At 35.9% G+C, this 16,297-nt stretch overlaps 1 protein-coding gene across 1 annotated transcript in view; it reads right to left on the bottom strand.

Moving 5' to 3' along the window:
• The window catches only part of PTPRQ (protein tyrosine phosphatase receptor type Q), a 110,814-nt gene extending 97,263 nt beyond the window's left edge, over positions 1-13,551 (bottom strand). Inside the window, exons 1-7 of the mRNA XM_049791983.1 lie at positions 13,486-13,551; positions 12,912-13,023; positions 11,836-12,062; positions 7,832-7,901; positions 5,542-5,741; positions 3,862-4,111; positions 553-681 (exon numbers count right to left, since the gene is read on the bottom strand). Coding sequence (XP_049647940.1) covers positions 553-681; positions 3,862-4,111; positions 5,542-5,741; positions 7,832-7,901; positions 11,836-12,062; positions 12,912-13,023; positions 13,486-13,539 — 1,042 coding nt within the window. The 5' untranslated portion in view covers positions 13,540-13,551. The remainder of the gene's footprint in view (positions 1-552; positions 682-3,861; positions 4,112-5,541; positions 5,742-7,831; positions 7,902-11,835; positions 12,063-12,911; positions 13,024-13,485) is intronic.
• Positions 13,552-16,297: the final 2,746 nt, after the last annotated feature.

Here is a 16,297-nt window from a genome sequence, read left to right as displayed (position 1 = left end):
TATAACCTAATTTCTATTGCTTTTCCTGTGTGGTCCCATAAAAACATTAGCATGCAGCTCATTAACTTTTTACTTAACTACAAGCAGCTAGATAACTTCTTTATATATACATGTCCAAGTTAAAAAAATTACAGAAACATCAAAACAGACTCATACAGTTGATTGCATACTACACAGGAATGAAAGTCATCTAGATATCTTTAACAGAAAGAGTAAAAAACCAGAGAATTATTTAGATATATAAGCACCCTAATTCAGCTGCGAGCCTAGCTTGTCGTCTCTGAAAGAGTGAGGAAGGTTGGTTTCCTCCACTCTTAAGAATATCTAATATGAATTTAATTGCGCACTCTTCCTCATGGACAGACTTTCCCTTAAAAGTAATCTAAAAACTATTAAAAAGTCTAATAGTAAAAAGGATACATAGAACTGCTTTCAAATATTCATTCTTGATTGGCAGGGACACTAAGAAGGAAATAATCACACCCCGCCCCCCCCCCCCCCCCCAAAAAATAATAAAAAAAAAAAGAAATAGAAAAATCAATTCAGACTTACCAGATGGTCCATACAGCTCAACTCTGTAACTAAACTTTCCTGTTACTACGGTTGGTGGGTCCCACATCACTGAGAAAGACTTTGCTGTAATGTTGCTCTTGGCAAAATTTTGTGGTGGATCTTCTGGAACTTAAACAATATTGGAAAAAGTCTTTGAACATAAAATAATTTATATTAGGATTTCCAAGAACCACATAACAGACAATTCATTTCAAACATAAACATTAAATATTCTGAGGGGAAGCTGCATTAAAAGCTCTTCTCAGTACAATGACATATTTATTTCATTTCTTTTTTAAGGTATCAAGAGAGCTGGTAGCATGCAAATAATCCTTAAAAGACATGGGTGGCAGGGATTCTACCAAGTTCAGCATGGACTTGATCAGGATATAGATTACATACAGAAAATGTTCAAATATGATTGTGATGCTCAGCAATACAGAGCTCTCACATCAGATGTGAGGTTTTTTTCTTGAATAGATATTTTGTTCATATAGCCAACACTTCATGTTACAGATTTCTGACAGCACTGATGATACACATTACTATCCACAAAGGTAAACCTGGAACCTGGAACTAAGCTTGCAAAAACATTGCATACTTGAGTAACTTTCTATTTTCATGAAACTATTCACACAAATTAAATGAATTCAATACTCAAGTGATTATGGAATCTGAGTCCTTTCCAAAGCGTACCTTACTGCATTGATAAGTTAATGAGAGATTACTACTGAGATTAAAATCTGAATCCAAAGACAACTAAAGGAGGTGGAATTTTTTACATCCATAGAGAGTAAAAAACCCCTTGATTTTCAAAAATGCTGCATATGCAAGTAAATTTATGGGAACTGCTTGATATAAATTTCTACAAAAATCGGGTCTTGATATGTCATGTGTGAGATTTATGCCAATATGGAGATATAGACTGATCCTGTAAACAAATATGCAAGTTAACTAACATACTACTCTTAAAAGGTACTATCGCCTTTTGTAAAAACTAATGTACAAATGAAATAAATAAAAAATCCTGTCATTCCTAAAAGATATGCTATAGGTTAGTCAGTAGTGACTACTTAATCATTCTTAGTATGCAAATTGCATCAGCTACTATTGCACATAATTCTGAAGTATCATCTTAAGAGTCCACTTCTTTTTTCCCAAGGTTTAAATCTTTTTCTCTTTGTAGGAGTATCCCCTTGACAGCTACCCGAGCAAAGAAAATATCTGCATGCTGAGTTTTCAAAAAATATTTATAACGAAACATTTTAAAATACTTTAAATAAGTAGCCTCTTTTTCAAAAATCAAATAAAGAAAAGTATCATCTTTGTCAGCAACACAGGAGAGCTTCAGGATGGCTCAGAAAATTCTGGTTGGAGGGGACAGAAATAATTTTTAGCATTTTAAAATGGAACATCAATGAGCTATACAGTAAGGACATGTATCACCTTCATCTCTGGCAAAATGGGCATGACAACTCTGTGTCATGCTCTTGTGTGAGCAGGAAAGTAATATTTGAAATAAATGCACTCTCCATCCTCCCACCTGCTATGACAAACTATACTCCATCAATTCCTCTCCCTCAAGCCTCATCTCAGACACTCCAGTGGAGGATTTGGTCATATGAGGAACTGGTAACTTGGAGGGGGTAGCTAGTGTGATGCTAAAGAGATTCTTGTAAGAACCAAGACATTTTGAGAAGGGAAGTGGATTTCAGTAATTACAGAGACTGGATGATGGAGCTTGATACTAGAAGGTGAACCTGTTAGAATAATTACAAAGCAACACACCTAAATAATGATTTTACTATATAGGCTATATGGATAAATACAAACTTTAGCATGTAGAAACATCTTTCCCACTGAAGCAAATGAAAGGTAAGAAATTAAAAATAATGAGGCAAAATGTCTATTAACTCGTAATGCCTTCCTAACAAATCACCAGCCAACTCTACAGCCAGCCTCCGGACAGAGTCCTTGGCACACAGGCATGCAGGACTCGGGGGAACACTTTAAGAAACACCTGAACGCTCACAAGGTGAAGATCTAATAGAGGTGGATCCAGAAGCTTGGGCGTAGCAGTGTGCTGCTAAGAGGAAGGACTTGGTGAGGCTTGGGCCATGAGGGCTGACAGTGCCTGTGGCCCTGTGCACACCACACATCCACCCACACTGACCAGTAAGCCAACCTCCCTTTTCCCAGACCATGCTTTAATAGGTGAACCCTGGCTGTACAGGCACCGGGTACGCAAGGACTGAACATCTCGTCTTTCAAACAGCTGACATCTTTCTATGTATTTGGCAGAACTAAACCCCATTGCATAAGCTTTTCATCACTTTCCAGGGTTTTCTTACTACCAGTGTACCTATCCTAGGATGTCAACAGGGTGAAAAATAAACTGGAAATCAGCCCTGAGATCATTAGAACAGACACTACCCAAAACTTCATTAACCATAGACAGAACAGCAAACGAAAGACATTTAAATTCTAGCAAAGCAATTCAAATGAACAGTGCTAGGAGGGAATTAAATTTCTTTTCATCTGAACAGTGCTATGAATTCTGGATGTATGAACGGGGAACCCAGGAACATCAAACTTTGTCAGGCAAAGGAATTATGTACTAGCAAACAGAAAGCCAGAATAACATTCCTCTAGAACACCTTTTTGCTATGGCTCTAATAATAATGTTGCCCACTATCTAAGTCATTATAAAACTCCTGCTCCTGGACAACCTTCATTTCCAATTCTAACTTCTCAGTGCATTGCAGGTAATCCAAAATCAACTTTCCTAGTGTTTAAAGATTTCTTCAGCACTGAAAAACTTTCTGCAATAGGTCCAGACTGAGGAACCATGGGACAGGAGTTTTCTTTACACCGCTTATGTTTCCACAAAGGCAAAGAAGCTTTAAGCGCATTGCTATGTGCACAATACACATACTTTCGAATACTCTGCCTGGTGGCTTTTTCCTTCACCTGTATTTTTAATTCTCCTTCCATTGTGCCATTAATTGCAGTTCTTAAATCATACTCAGTTTTTCATAAAATTTGATCTGTACTGAGCATACTTTGGTATCTTTGACTTTTAATAATAACTGAACTCCAGCTCACTGTACATTATTAGATACATTAATAGTTATATACGCTTACAGTTGATTCGATCAGGTAAAATGAAAGTAACCATGTAAATACAAGAGCATGATACAGATAAAGACAGATTTAGACTGAAGTATCTTGCAACATAACTTCAAACTGATATTTTGAAGTTTTCATATACATCTGAGAACTTTATTTTCATTTGAAAGCAGCATATACCTGATTCTGGTGTCCGGACAATTGCACTGTCAATGTAGCCTGCTTCGGTGGTAACTGCAGAGACTTCAAAAAGATAGGTGGTATATGGCCTGAGGTTAGTTATAACAAAACTAATTGGTTCATTCCAAACAGAGCTCATTTGACTTGGTGCCTCTGTACTTGGTGTAACTGTAGTCCGTGAAGGAATTGTGGACTTGCCAAAAGTAGTTGAAGGAGTGGTAGTACTCCACAAAAATGATTCACTGTTATCCTATAAAGACAAAATATGAAACATGATAAGCTGCATCTATAATCTATAATTGTAAACATATGTAGATCAAAAAAGGCAGACCACCTTTGAAATACAATTACCATATAATGGTTCTCCTTTTTATACTTTAATCTCCAAAGTTAGGTTATTAGTTGACATTGCTAGTACATCCCATTAGTGACAGTATTATAATTTTCTGACTTATCCCAAAAGATCTCAAATCTGACTGAACAGAAGCAACTCTCTAGGATTCATTTAATTATTCCCAGATTCCATTTTCAGCATTCAGTCTCTCTCTGGAAAAAAAAAAAAGTTCCCTAGTGAGGTCCTTCTACATCACGTATCTATTATATGTATGTATGTGTATATACATATACAGCATACATATATCCATATATCACGGATAAGACCAGACAGGGGTTTCCTAATCCATACTGTCAGGAGAGACCTCTGAAAAAGTGCTAGACATTAGGGTAACCAATGCTTATGATTCAGTAGGTGGCAGTCTCCCTTCTCAGTGCTGAATTAAATCAGCCTGATGTTGGGAACCTTCACAATGCCTAAGATGATCTTCTAAATAAAATATGAAACCAAAGTTCTGATCATTTTTGTCATTTAAAACGGCACTTTTCATTAAAGTACTAAGCCTAGCATCCTGAAAAAAAATTAAAAATAAAAAAGGAAAAAAAAGTTAGGCAACTTGACATCTGAGTAACCGCAATACTCTGGGCAGAATACAGAGGAAAAGGAGAATAAATACTAGAAAAGAGAATCTTCTTCAAGAAATTCTGAAAGGTATACATTGGTCACAGGTCTGAATGCATGAATAGTCAAAATTCAGAAACTTTTCAATGAATGCTTATTTTAAGAACAACTCAGACTAGAAATGTTTTTTTAAAAATCACTGCTAATTATGGGTCTTTTTAATTTTATATTAAAAGTACTTAAATAATGTTGAAATGCAATACACAGAATAAAGCATACATTTAAAGTATCAAAAGCATTATCATACTGCATATAAAATTAATATATTAACATTACTATATGTCTGCACTGATCAAAAAATACCACCAATTCTTGCTTTTTCTACTTCACTGCTGTATAAAACAAAAATAAAAAAAATTAAATGCTGGAAAAAAAAATCAAAATTATCTATTTCATTATTTTCTGTTAAAAGGATGCCAAATTGAACCTTTAACATTTTACTTTGATTAAACTGAGCTTTTCAAGGAAAAGCATTCCATTTAAACTATTTTGAACAGAAAGGGTTTTCTTCGACCATTATATCCTGCCTTGAGCCTAAGTTTGTGAAGTATTTGGGACTGTTCTGAAAAGCAAGCCTCCAAATCTTTTATGCCTCAAAATTAAAATGTAAAATTATATTCTGTGGCTTGAGTCTATTTCTAATTTAAAAGGTTTATAGCACTTACATTACATTTTGGTAACCTCCCAGACAGAAGGTCCTCTACTTTAACCAAGACATCTTTCACTACAATTCCACTTCTCGCATGTTTCACACTAATCTTGAAACTAGTTATCTTTCCATTTGGTTGCCGAGGGAGAAACCAGATCAGATTTACAGCTGAATAATTTAAGGCTTCAACTGTGAGATTCACTACTTTACCTGGAGCTTGAAAACAAAACAAACAAAAGCAGTGAGACATACTTTTCTTCTCAGCACTGGAAAAAACAAATACCCATTTCTTTTTTGTAATGTCATTTCTAGCTTCCAAACTCTGAAGCAAATAATAACAACCATTCACAAACACATGTAAAGTAGCTGATATGCAACCAGCTGTTTTCCAATCTAGTTTAAGTGAGAAATATGATTATTTCAGTCTCATAGTAATATAGTAATTGGTTTGGTCAACTTAAAAATATCTTTCCTAGAAGCAACACATCTACTGTGCCAGAAGTAGCAAATTTTTGCCTATTTTTGTTTGTTTAAGAGCATATGATGGCACTGGGTGTTTTATTTCACTTTACCTGTGTCATCTTTTCAGTTGGATATAGATTTTTGGTAGCTTTAAATAGCTCAGTTTAATTTGAATATTCACTATTACTGCAGAAATGGTGTTTGTATCAGTGACAGTTTCCAGGGTCTTTTGTCAGAGCATGTGTATTAATCACAGCACAAAGGAATGGGATGCAGCATCTAAACGAGACTTGACATACTATCTGAACTTTCCTGTGAAGCAGAGCACTGTGGCTTTCTCTTAGTCCTGTCTGCACGGCACGGTCAGCAGCAGGTTCCTGCAATAGCTAGCCTTAGTACTAAGGAGAAAAGGGTTATGCTGCCTTAAAAATATACAACTGTCCACAATTACAGAACTTCCACAGGTGAATTGAGACAGCTCCTCCAAGCTTCTGATTTAGTTTTTGCTTAGGCACTGCGGAATCTTTTGCAGATCTTTCACCTCCTTCCCCCTCCTCCCAGACTACGGCCCTTATATTTAAATAATGATATCTTCTGGCTAACTTTCCTGCTTTAAACTGCAGCTCTTCATGTTGATCAAGATTTTGGGCTTTCTTTAACCATCCAAGCAAGATTTTAAAAAAAAAAAAAATTGAGAAGGTAAAAGTATAAATGTAGTATCAGCGACATATTAACTCTCACCTAGAATTTGAAGAAACCTTCCAATTACATTTATAATAAGGGATTTTAGCTTTAATAAAAATGTAAGCAGAAATGCATCAAAAAGTAAAAAGCTAATGTTCTCATATGGAGGAATGCTAGTGTTGTCCTCTGTCAAACATGAATAAATAAAGCTCATGGAAATATGGTTTTCTACCAGCAATAATGTACAAAGAATAGTAAAGAATAATGATTTTGCATAGCTCCACCTGGCAAGTTTACTAGTCCTTCTTATATTTGGTTTCATGAGTCATTGCATTATCTCAGAAATCTCATGCAGAGTGATGATTTCCTGCCATTAACTGAGATGTGGCACTCTGCAGTTTGCACAGCTACAGAAACCAGCCAGGATTCCTAAACACAGAGGGACGGTCACCGCCATGGCAGCACAAACTCTATATTCCATTGAGACTGGTTCACCCTAGCGTAACTGGTCTGGTGCCAGCTCTTCAGCTAAGGCACAACTGCTCCTGGAGCACGAGAAAGACTGCAAACACCAAATTAATAAAGATTACGCAAATTCAGACTATATAATTATAATTTTTTAATCTTCAAAACCATCAAGTCAAATTTTCATTTCAGCCATGTACTATTTTTAATTTTTTTTACTTCAGAAGTAAAAACTTAGTAAAATACAGTCTGTGCTGGGCTTCTTAGAAAAGGCACTTGACTCCAGCACTAAACAAATATGGCTTGACATAAGTAGGCAATGCCAGAGCTGATCCCACAACAAAGTCTGTCTCCTAGGACTGCTGCAGGCAACAGCAGATGTGTCCACTTAATAGGTAGCTCTGCTCTCCTGTGACCTTGCTTTCTGGAAGCAGCCTACCTAGAAATTGGCATAGGAAAACCCAAACAAAAAGACTTTGCATATAAGAAACCTCCATGTGTGCACACTCTAAATGCTGTTACTAGCAAATAGGACAAAATACACCTTTTCCACTGAGTGAAAGAATAAGAAAAGAATTAGGATTTTATTCTAAATGCATCAGAATTTGTTCAAGTATAAAATGTGCCATGGATACTTTATTTGAACAAATTAGAGCAGCTTTAATTAAAATAATTAGCAACTTTATTAAAATTACCACTTTCTGCAGTCTGAAAAAGAAAAGGATCGCTAAATATTCCAACACCAGCACTGTTCTCAGCAGCAACCTACAGGAAAAAAAAAAAAGCCACATTGGAGAATCTATAGGATATATAGTTTCAGGGACTGTGAAAATCTTAAGGATACACCGAGATTCACCTTCTAGCTTTAAACTATATATATATATACAAATGAACATGCCTTTATAGCTGTATTGTTTAATTTATACTCAACATCTAAATGTGAAAAAATAAAATGGAAAAATTATGAAACAGCGTAAGAAATTGAGAAAACCACATGTGAATATTCACACTTCAAAAGTGCCGAGTCCCTGTTTTATGCTAAAGTCAACAGCAGGAATAACATCAGTAACATTCCTTTTCCTTACCACAGCTCACTTAAACCAGCTTCCCCATTCCTATTTTACTTGTATTATAACTTAAAAGAGTAAAAGGGAAAATAGGTTCTCTTTTATTTCTTGAACTCCTGAAGGATAGCAAGAGCAGGTCAACCTCCCTCAGAGCAGAAACCCAAGGAAAGCATGTCTTTTGGCAGAAAGAAAACAGCTCAGGGAACTGTGGATACACATTGTGGTGGATGTGCTTCAATGCTCACAATCATAGCAGAGTCTTCCTGCAGAAGGGCAGTACATTGAGACTTTGGTAGAATTTATGAAGATAAACACAACAACAATGCTATGTGCTCTGTAATATAGGACTTACTGACAACTCAAATCAGTGATAGGCTATGGCGTGCAATACTTACAAAGAAAGATGAATTAAGTCTGACTCCTTATTTTGAAAAAAAGTGACAGAGACAACAAAAGGTAAAACACGAGCAAAATTCCACCAGTGGTGGTAAGAGATGTGTGAAAGAGGCAGCAAAGCGAAAAGCTCTTCAGCAAGGTTAAAGCTGGCAGAATCATTCCCTCCTGCCAGTGTCAGGTAACAAAGTTATGGCAGTGGTGCTGACGGAGCTGACAGTGCAGACTGTGGGGAAAGTGGGGTGAGAAGGGGCAGATGTGCAAAACTACGTGTGGATCATAGAAGTGGCAACAGCATGCAGGGGATAATGAAGGGCAAAGAAAGTGGAAGAAGCCAGGAGGTCAGAAGAAAAACTGTTCTAATCACGTCTCAGGAATAAACCGTGCATCTTTCAGAAGACTGTATAGCTGTTTCAACAAAAGCATTAAGCCACAGCAGACAAACTACAGCAAAGAAATATGAGGCAACATGGAAGACTTAATCTAGGATGTAAAGGGACACATATGCCTACAACCACTTCCCAAAGCAGTGCATGCTCTTCTTGTTGAAGGAGAACCTGTATCACTGGCCAGCTCCTTCCTAAGCCATACAAACACCCTCTCCCCATGCATGCACACCTCATGACTCCAGCCAGTCCTACCTACTTCTGTGTCACAGAGAGAACGACCTGAAACATCTTTAAGCATTGATGAATTCTACAATAATTGCAACAGCTGAGTAAATTACCTGGAGATCTTCAGGGGGTTGACAGGCAATCAGAAAATTCTGACAGTATAAAAATAAACCTAAAGGTATGTCCTAACCTCATTTTTTGGTTATCTCAAGTCAAAGTAGGTATTGTAGAAAGAGTCCAGAAAGGAAAACTAGCATTAAGACAGACATGGAAACTCCTGTTTCATATGTGTAGTTTCAAGAGAACTCAAAGTCACTATGACATAAGTATGCAAAAATTTGCACGGTAAAGGTGTCAGCTACACACACCAATTAGCTTTGAAGAGAAATCAGAATTAAATGCTTACACAATGTACTGTTAGCTTCTAGAGATCACTGCCACAAAGAGCCATTACAGAAAAAATCTTGCAAACATTTAAAAAGGACAAGTTTACTATGCAGATAACAAAGTACTATCCAAAGTTCAAGTAGCTGCAGTTCACATTTGGAAGGAGTATTAATTTTTATGCTTTGAAGTATGTTGCCACAAATGATGTAAGTTTAGAAAAAAGTCTTGAGTGCATATTTTTACAAAATTATCAATGATCAGATGTTCAAAATTGTCCATAGCTCTCCAACAGTTACGAATTATCACTTCTAACTGCTATTTCTTTAAAAATGTTTTTTTCATTAGGTGTAAAGAAATTAAGACTGGGATGTTACAAACAGATTGGAAACCCATATTCAAAGCTGATAAGCTTTGTTGAACTGTACTGTCACATTATCTCCCAAAAAGAATTTCACAACAGGACCAAGCCAGGTACCCTGAAACAATAAAGAATGTTCACCCATGCAAAAATCAAGAGCTACTTTTAAATGACACAACAGACTCCAAAAATTAACCAAAGAACCACAAGAAATCCCTCAAGGAAAACATGTAATGTTTCTTTTTGGCCACATCTGTGAGGTAGAAAAAGTGTTTCCACCCGAGTCGTTATTGAATCCATGAGGTTGCTCGTGGGTCATGCGGTCAGGGCGCCCACAAAAGCAGTAGGTAATGTAACAACTCTTAGCTTGCCAACAGACTTTTATTCACTCATGAGAAAAGCCATGTGGTCCCTGCTAGACAGAGGTTGTTGGGTCACAAGTCACTTTTCTGAGTCAAATTCTGCTCCAAGATCAATGTTTCAGGCACCATCAATGGGAAGGATTGCCTCTCATATATATAAACAAAGGGCAAATTATTGCTAAGGAAAACAAACGATTTAAAATGTCCCAGAGTTTTCCCAGGGAAGATTCATGTATGGAGCAAAGAATGGAATTTGCAAAACCTTTAATATTGTACCCCACACAAGTGCTACTGAGGTACTTAGAATTGCAAATTGAATTATCTTAATAACTTTTGTCTGAGGAGATTAACTTGCTTAGAGTCTAAGTGATAATACCTTTCTCAAACAGTAGTTGAACTTTTTTTTGTGGGTTTTTTTGTTGTTTTGGGGTTTTTTTAAACAGATGACTGGCAGCAGGAGATCAAAGGATAAACATTTCTCCAGCTGTGGATATGCTGGCTTTTATCAGTATGGTCATCACGACTAGATTCACAGTGAGCAACCTTCCCCCACTGGCAGACATAATTATATTTTTACTTTCTTACACGCATACTTTCTTACACACATACCACCTTTACAAAGAATCACTGCACAGTCCTATTCCTAGTCTGGTCAACTGCAATATTTTTTTATAGCTTTGTGCTATAGGAACATACATGATATGGAAAGAAGCAAATCAAACACATAATTTAATTTCATTCTTGGTATTGAAAAGAAGCACGTCTACAAGGTTCTTATGAAAGAGTAAGACAGGCGAAGAACTGCTTGGCAGATATTGCCAAGAGGACAGCAGTTCATTTCTGTCCACTCTGATCAGGAGTGCCTAATCTCAACATCAACAAATTCCACATAGAGAATTTGGCAGTAGATATTCACTGTGAATATCTAGGCAATAAAATCTATGGAAAGGGAATGGAAAAGTACGACTTTTTTTATTTCAGGAGATAACACCAACTAAAACCCCCAGCCTTAGGGAAAGCAGGCTAAGATGTTTACAAGCTACATCTAAACAGATATTCAGGCAGGAAAACTCCTTCTTAAACTAATTAATTTTACAATCGAAGAAAGAAGTATGTACCTACATGCTTTTCTGGATCTGGCTGAGATGATTTAGAAATCTACGTGTAATATTCAAAGTGCACCAGTGATTTGAAAGATTATATCTCAACAAAGATGAAGAAGGGTTTAGATATTCTTGAAAATTCTACCCTTTGCTTCTTACTTTTTACCACAAATGCCATATGTCAATAAGAATATCAATAGAAGAAACTACATTTTAGTACAATTTTGGTTGGAAATTATTTAAAGTAGATTTAAAAACGACTACTGTAAACATATACCTGGCTAATATATTTTGTTATATGGCAACAGTAATTAGCAAGGTCTTTCAGAAAACACTATATGGACCTACCATAAACTCACACAATTTACAATAATTCAGAATTCAAAATGCTAAAAGGCATTCATAAAGCTTTTACCATAATTTCATAAGTTGTTCCAGGGTTAAGACTGGTAAGAAGAACTTCCAAACTATCTGGCTTTGTTGTGACCTGTGTATAAGCTGTTTGCATCCATGGGCAGACCTCTTTATATTTAACAATATAGGAGACAATTCTCCCATTCGGATGCAGTGGCGTATTCCACGACAGCAGAATCCCAGCAGAGCCCACTCTTTCACCTGCAAGGAACGCAGGAGGCCCAGGATCTAAACAAAACAAAACAAAACCAAACCCAAATTTTTTTTTTAATATACATGTATACACACACACACACACACACACACACAAACACACACATATAAAACAGCTTTTAATTAAGTTTCCAGATAATGGAGTCACTTTCGCAGCTTCTATAAAGAAATTAAATCATCTGCCAGCATAAAACAGTAAAACTACTGAAAACTAATGCACTGTTGAATAAAAAGCTTTTTTCCTGGCTAGAGTCCTGTTACAAAAACAATTAAATACATTTTGGAACACCAGGAACATTCTTCTGTAAGAATGTAAAAAATGTAATGCTCAAGATCTTCATGGACAAAACAGAGTTTAATGCCAATTTAATATCTGAGACACTCTAATACGCTTAATTTCAATTCCTTTCCCTAAAACCATTCAAAACCAAGCTGCACTCTCTTACAAAACATGTCTGATATGGCTACATTTTTTTAAATGTCTCCAAAGTCTACCACTATACATACATGGGGTACGGATATTTTCAAAAGCTTATAAATTGTTTTCCTTGATGCCTTTTTTTTTTTTTTTTTGCCTTTTTTTTTTTTTTTTTTTTTCAAAATAGCCAAGCTAATGGATGAATACAATTACAACTCCTATCCAGGGCTGCTTCTTAAAAATATCTGATACAGAAACTCTCATGCTCTCATAGAACACCTCAGTGTATTTTTTTATGGTTAAAGAAAATGGAGGAAAAAAAAAAAAAAAAAAAAAAGAATGTTCAAAACTGATTATAATTTCTCAGATTCTACTGTGCACATAATAAATACAAAAAAACATAGTTAAAAAAATTAACAAAATTTCATCACTCATTATTAACTCACTTGTCACATTTGTTGTCACTGTTCTACTTGCAGGTGAACTGTAGAGTGAAGAAGAAACTGAAGAAACTGTAACATTGTACGTTGTTCCAGGAATAGTATTAGAAAAATCAGCCTGAAATAGGACATAGATTTATTTAAGTCTTTCACCAAGAATTATGAAAATGAAATGAAAAAAAAACCCCAAACCCAAAAGTTTAAGCATTGCATTACTAAAAGCGATCTGTTAATAAGCTTTTAGAAATACAACAGTGTAAAACTACAGTTTACATCTGTTAGCTCCAGTACAGTATTTTGCCATCTTATTGAACTACCCTCCATAAGATTCGTATAACATTCAATATTAAAGAACAACAAAATTAACTATTAATTTTATCACAGAATCACCTAACAGTGTATCTATGAAGTTTTTCTGTATCACCATCATTATCAAAGTAAAAATGAAGCATTATAAAATTCCTTTTTGAAAGAATAAACACAAAAGCAGCCTGAAAAACCTACAAGTTTTTGATGCTTAAGCTAGCCCATCTTTTGAAATAATCATAACAAATTTTTAGCAAGCATTTATATACCATACCTGTATCTTTGCAGTTCCAATAAAAAACAAAACCAAAACAACCAGAATAACCATTATTTCTGTTAATATTATTATATTTTCCAGACAGCAGAATCAAAAAGTGCTCCTATTTCTTTTTGATGGCTTAGCAGTGAAATGTTGCCTGCATTAATGATTTAAGCACAGATCTTCCTGGCAAGTACACAATTAATGAGCCTGTATTACTCAATAGCTCTGCTCTTCCTTTGTTAAACTATTCATGAACCCTTGGACGACTGGCTGTATCCTTCTAGCAGACTCAAAAAAAAAAAAAAAGTAAATTCACTACCTGTTGTTAGTTACCAAACTCTGGATGCTGAAATTTGCTCTCACCAATTTTTCATTAATACCTTCACATTCATATTTGCATTAAATAGCTAAGGAGTCAAGCTTGAATTCCTCATGAGCACAGTGCATAAGGAAAAGCTGGCCATGCAAGTCGTGTAATAAAAGCACATACTTGATACTCCCTAACTCCAAGATCTAGGATAACAACAGAACCATGATCAGGAATAAGATCCACATGAAATCTGTCTACATGTCCATACGGTAGTCTCCAATACAGTGAAAAAGAATATGATGAAACATTGAAGAACTTAAGTCCTTCTGGCTTCGCAGGTTCTGAAAGAGAATTGTGGAATATAAGACATTAACTTAAATAGCCCCCTTTACAAATATATTAGTAGTTACAACTAAATATAAAAGCATCCAAGAACAGTTTACCTGCTACTTGAAGGATAATTGCTAATTAGCCTGGATACAGCAGTATATTGTACTATGGTTGCTATACTCCCACCGAGACTTGGTTGATAATCTCCCAGCTATGCTGCGCAGACATTCCCATTCACAGAGAGCAAGCTCAAGTATCTCTGCCCAGTATTCAGTCAACAAAGAATCTCTGCACAGTCCTGGTGATTCTGCTGTCCTCAACCTTAAAGTTAGCACTACTACTGTCATAACTAGTGCTACTTAACTCTTTCATACTTTCCGTGTATTTAGAATCCCAGTAATTCCGTGAAGTCTAGTTGGCCAAGTCCCCAAAATTTAGATGTTTTACTCTTTTTTTAAAGTCAAGTTTCCACCTACTCCTGTCACACCATCTCACTTTCTTCTGCTTGTAAACGCACCTTTAAATCTGTATCATCCACTCTAAGCCTAATAATGAACCAGATTTTAGCCTCTTCAATAGGTTGTTAAAACATTATCTACCTATAATATTGTATAATTTATCCACCTGTGTAATCCATAGCCATGTGCATCTATCTCCTTTCTACTTTGGAATGTACACACAGCTAACAGCTTTCCCTATGCTTATCTCCCAGGGCAAGCCCAGTCAGTGATGCTATTCACCGCATTTCAGATTCACCACTACCCTTGCACTCAGTCCTTTGTCTGCCTTACTAACATGGATCTTCAGATTTCAGACTAAATCGTCTAGTACTCTTTATACACTAATATCATACTGTGCAGTCTGAATACCGTATCACTGCCATCTTGAAAAGAGTTCCACTCCTTTCTTATTTCCTGTAAATCTGCTTACATTATATCTCTTTCATGAACTCTTTACACTGGCTATCCAAAATTGCAGATTAGTTTCAGATTACTCCAGTTTTGCATCAAATAATCTATCTGAAATATTAATATATCCAAATATTACCTTTAGATTTTATATTCAGTCTGGATTTGCCTTCTATGTATGATTTATAACTTGTTGTTTTACTTGAATACTAACAGAACAACAACAAAAAATATACATGGAGGTGTGCAAGTGTAACTGAGAGCATAATTTCTTCCTTTTAGTATACTTTTATGAATTTTAAGTCCTACCACTATCATCAGTACTATTATTTCCATGGATCTCAACTTCCTTTAAAGCTGGATTTTTTGCTTATAGAGGTCTTTTTATACAGACCCATGATTAATCTCCGAGTGTACAATCATCACAATACTGAAGACCTCTCTTTACCTCAGTTGAATTACTTCTGAGTCAGCAGTAGAAGAGAGCATAAAAATGTCCTCATGGAAAGAGAAATTTAGCGCCATGAAGCTAATGCTCTTTTGAGTATTAGCCCATGACTAAGAATTACCCTTCCCACTGACGCTGAAAAAAGCCTCACTTCTACCTTTCTGCAGATTTAACCATGTTATCAGGGAACGTATACGTGCGTGTGGTTCACTCAAGCATCGCTGCACCTGCTCTTCTACAGTTCCCTGCTCTGTTTCACACACATGCACACACAATTCTTACCAGCAGTCGTCAGCATATTTGTATAAAGTATATAGCCAGTATATTTATGTAAAGCATAGTCAGAACAATTTGCTATAAATTTCACAATTTCACCTGCAAAAATACTCCTTAATATCTGCAATATATATTCGGAGTGATTAGATTGAAAATTAGTCGAGGTTGAGTAGACACATCAGTGAATACGGAATGCATATTTTTCAAAAAATTAACCATTATATACCAGCAGGCTCAGCATCACAATGTAATCTCAATGCCTTTAAGTAAAAGGAAGCACAATTAGGTCAACCAAACTGACTTAAATCTTCCTTGCGTTAGAAAAAAAAATTAATTGCAATTGAAGTATTATAGCACTGCAGTCCTAGTTTAAAAGATATACAAGATATTTTTTCTTATTAATTTTACCCTCAAGACATTACCTCAAAACAAATGTAAGGATTTTCACCCCTAGGTCACTTTATTTTAAAGGCTCTCTTTGACCTCTTGCTTCAGTCCCCCTGACTAAGGCAGAAAACCCAGCAGTTTGTCAAGCACTGATCCCAAAAGCAG

Source organism: Accipiter gentilis, chromosome 34 (assembly GCF_929443795.1).
Source record: "Accipiter gentilis chromosome 34, bAccGen1.1, whole genome shotgun sequence".
NCBI classification, from domain to species: Eukaryota; Metazoa; Chordata; class Aves; order Accipitriformes; family Accipitridae; genus Astur; species Astur gentilis.
Note: the sequence above shows the minus strand (reverse complement) of the source record. Positions and strands in the feature narration are given on the sequence as shown.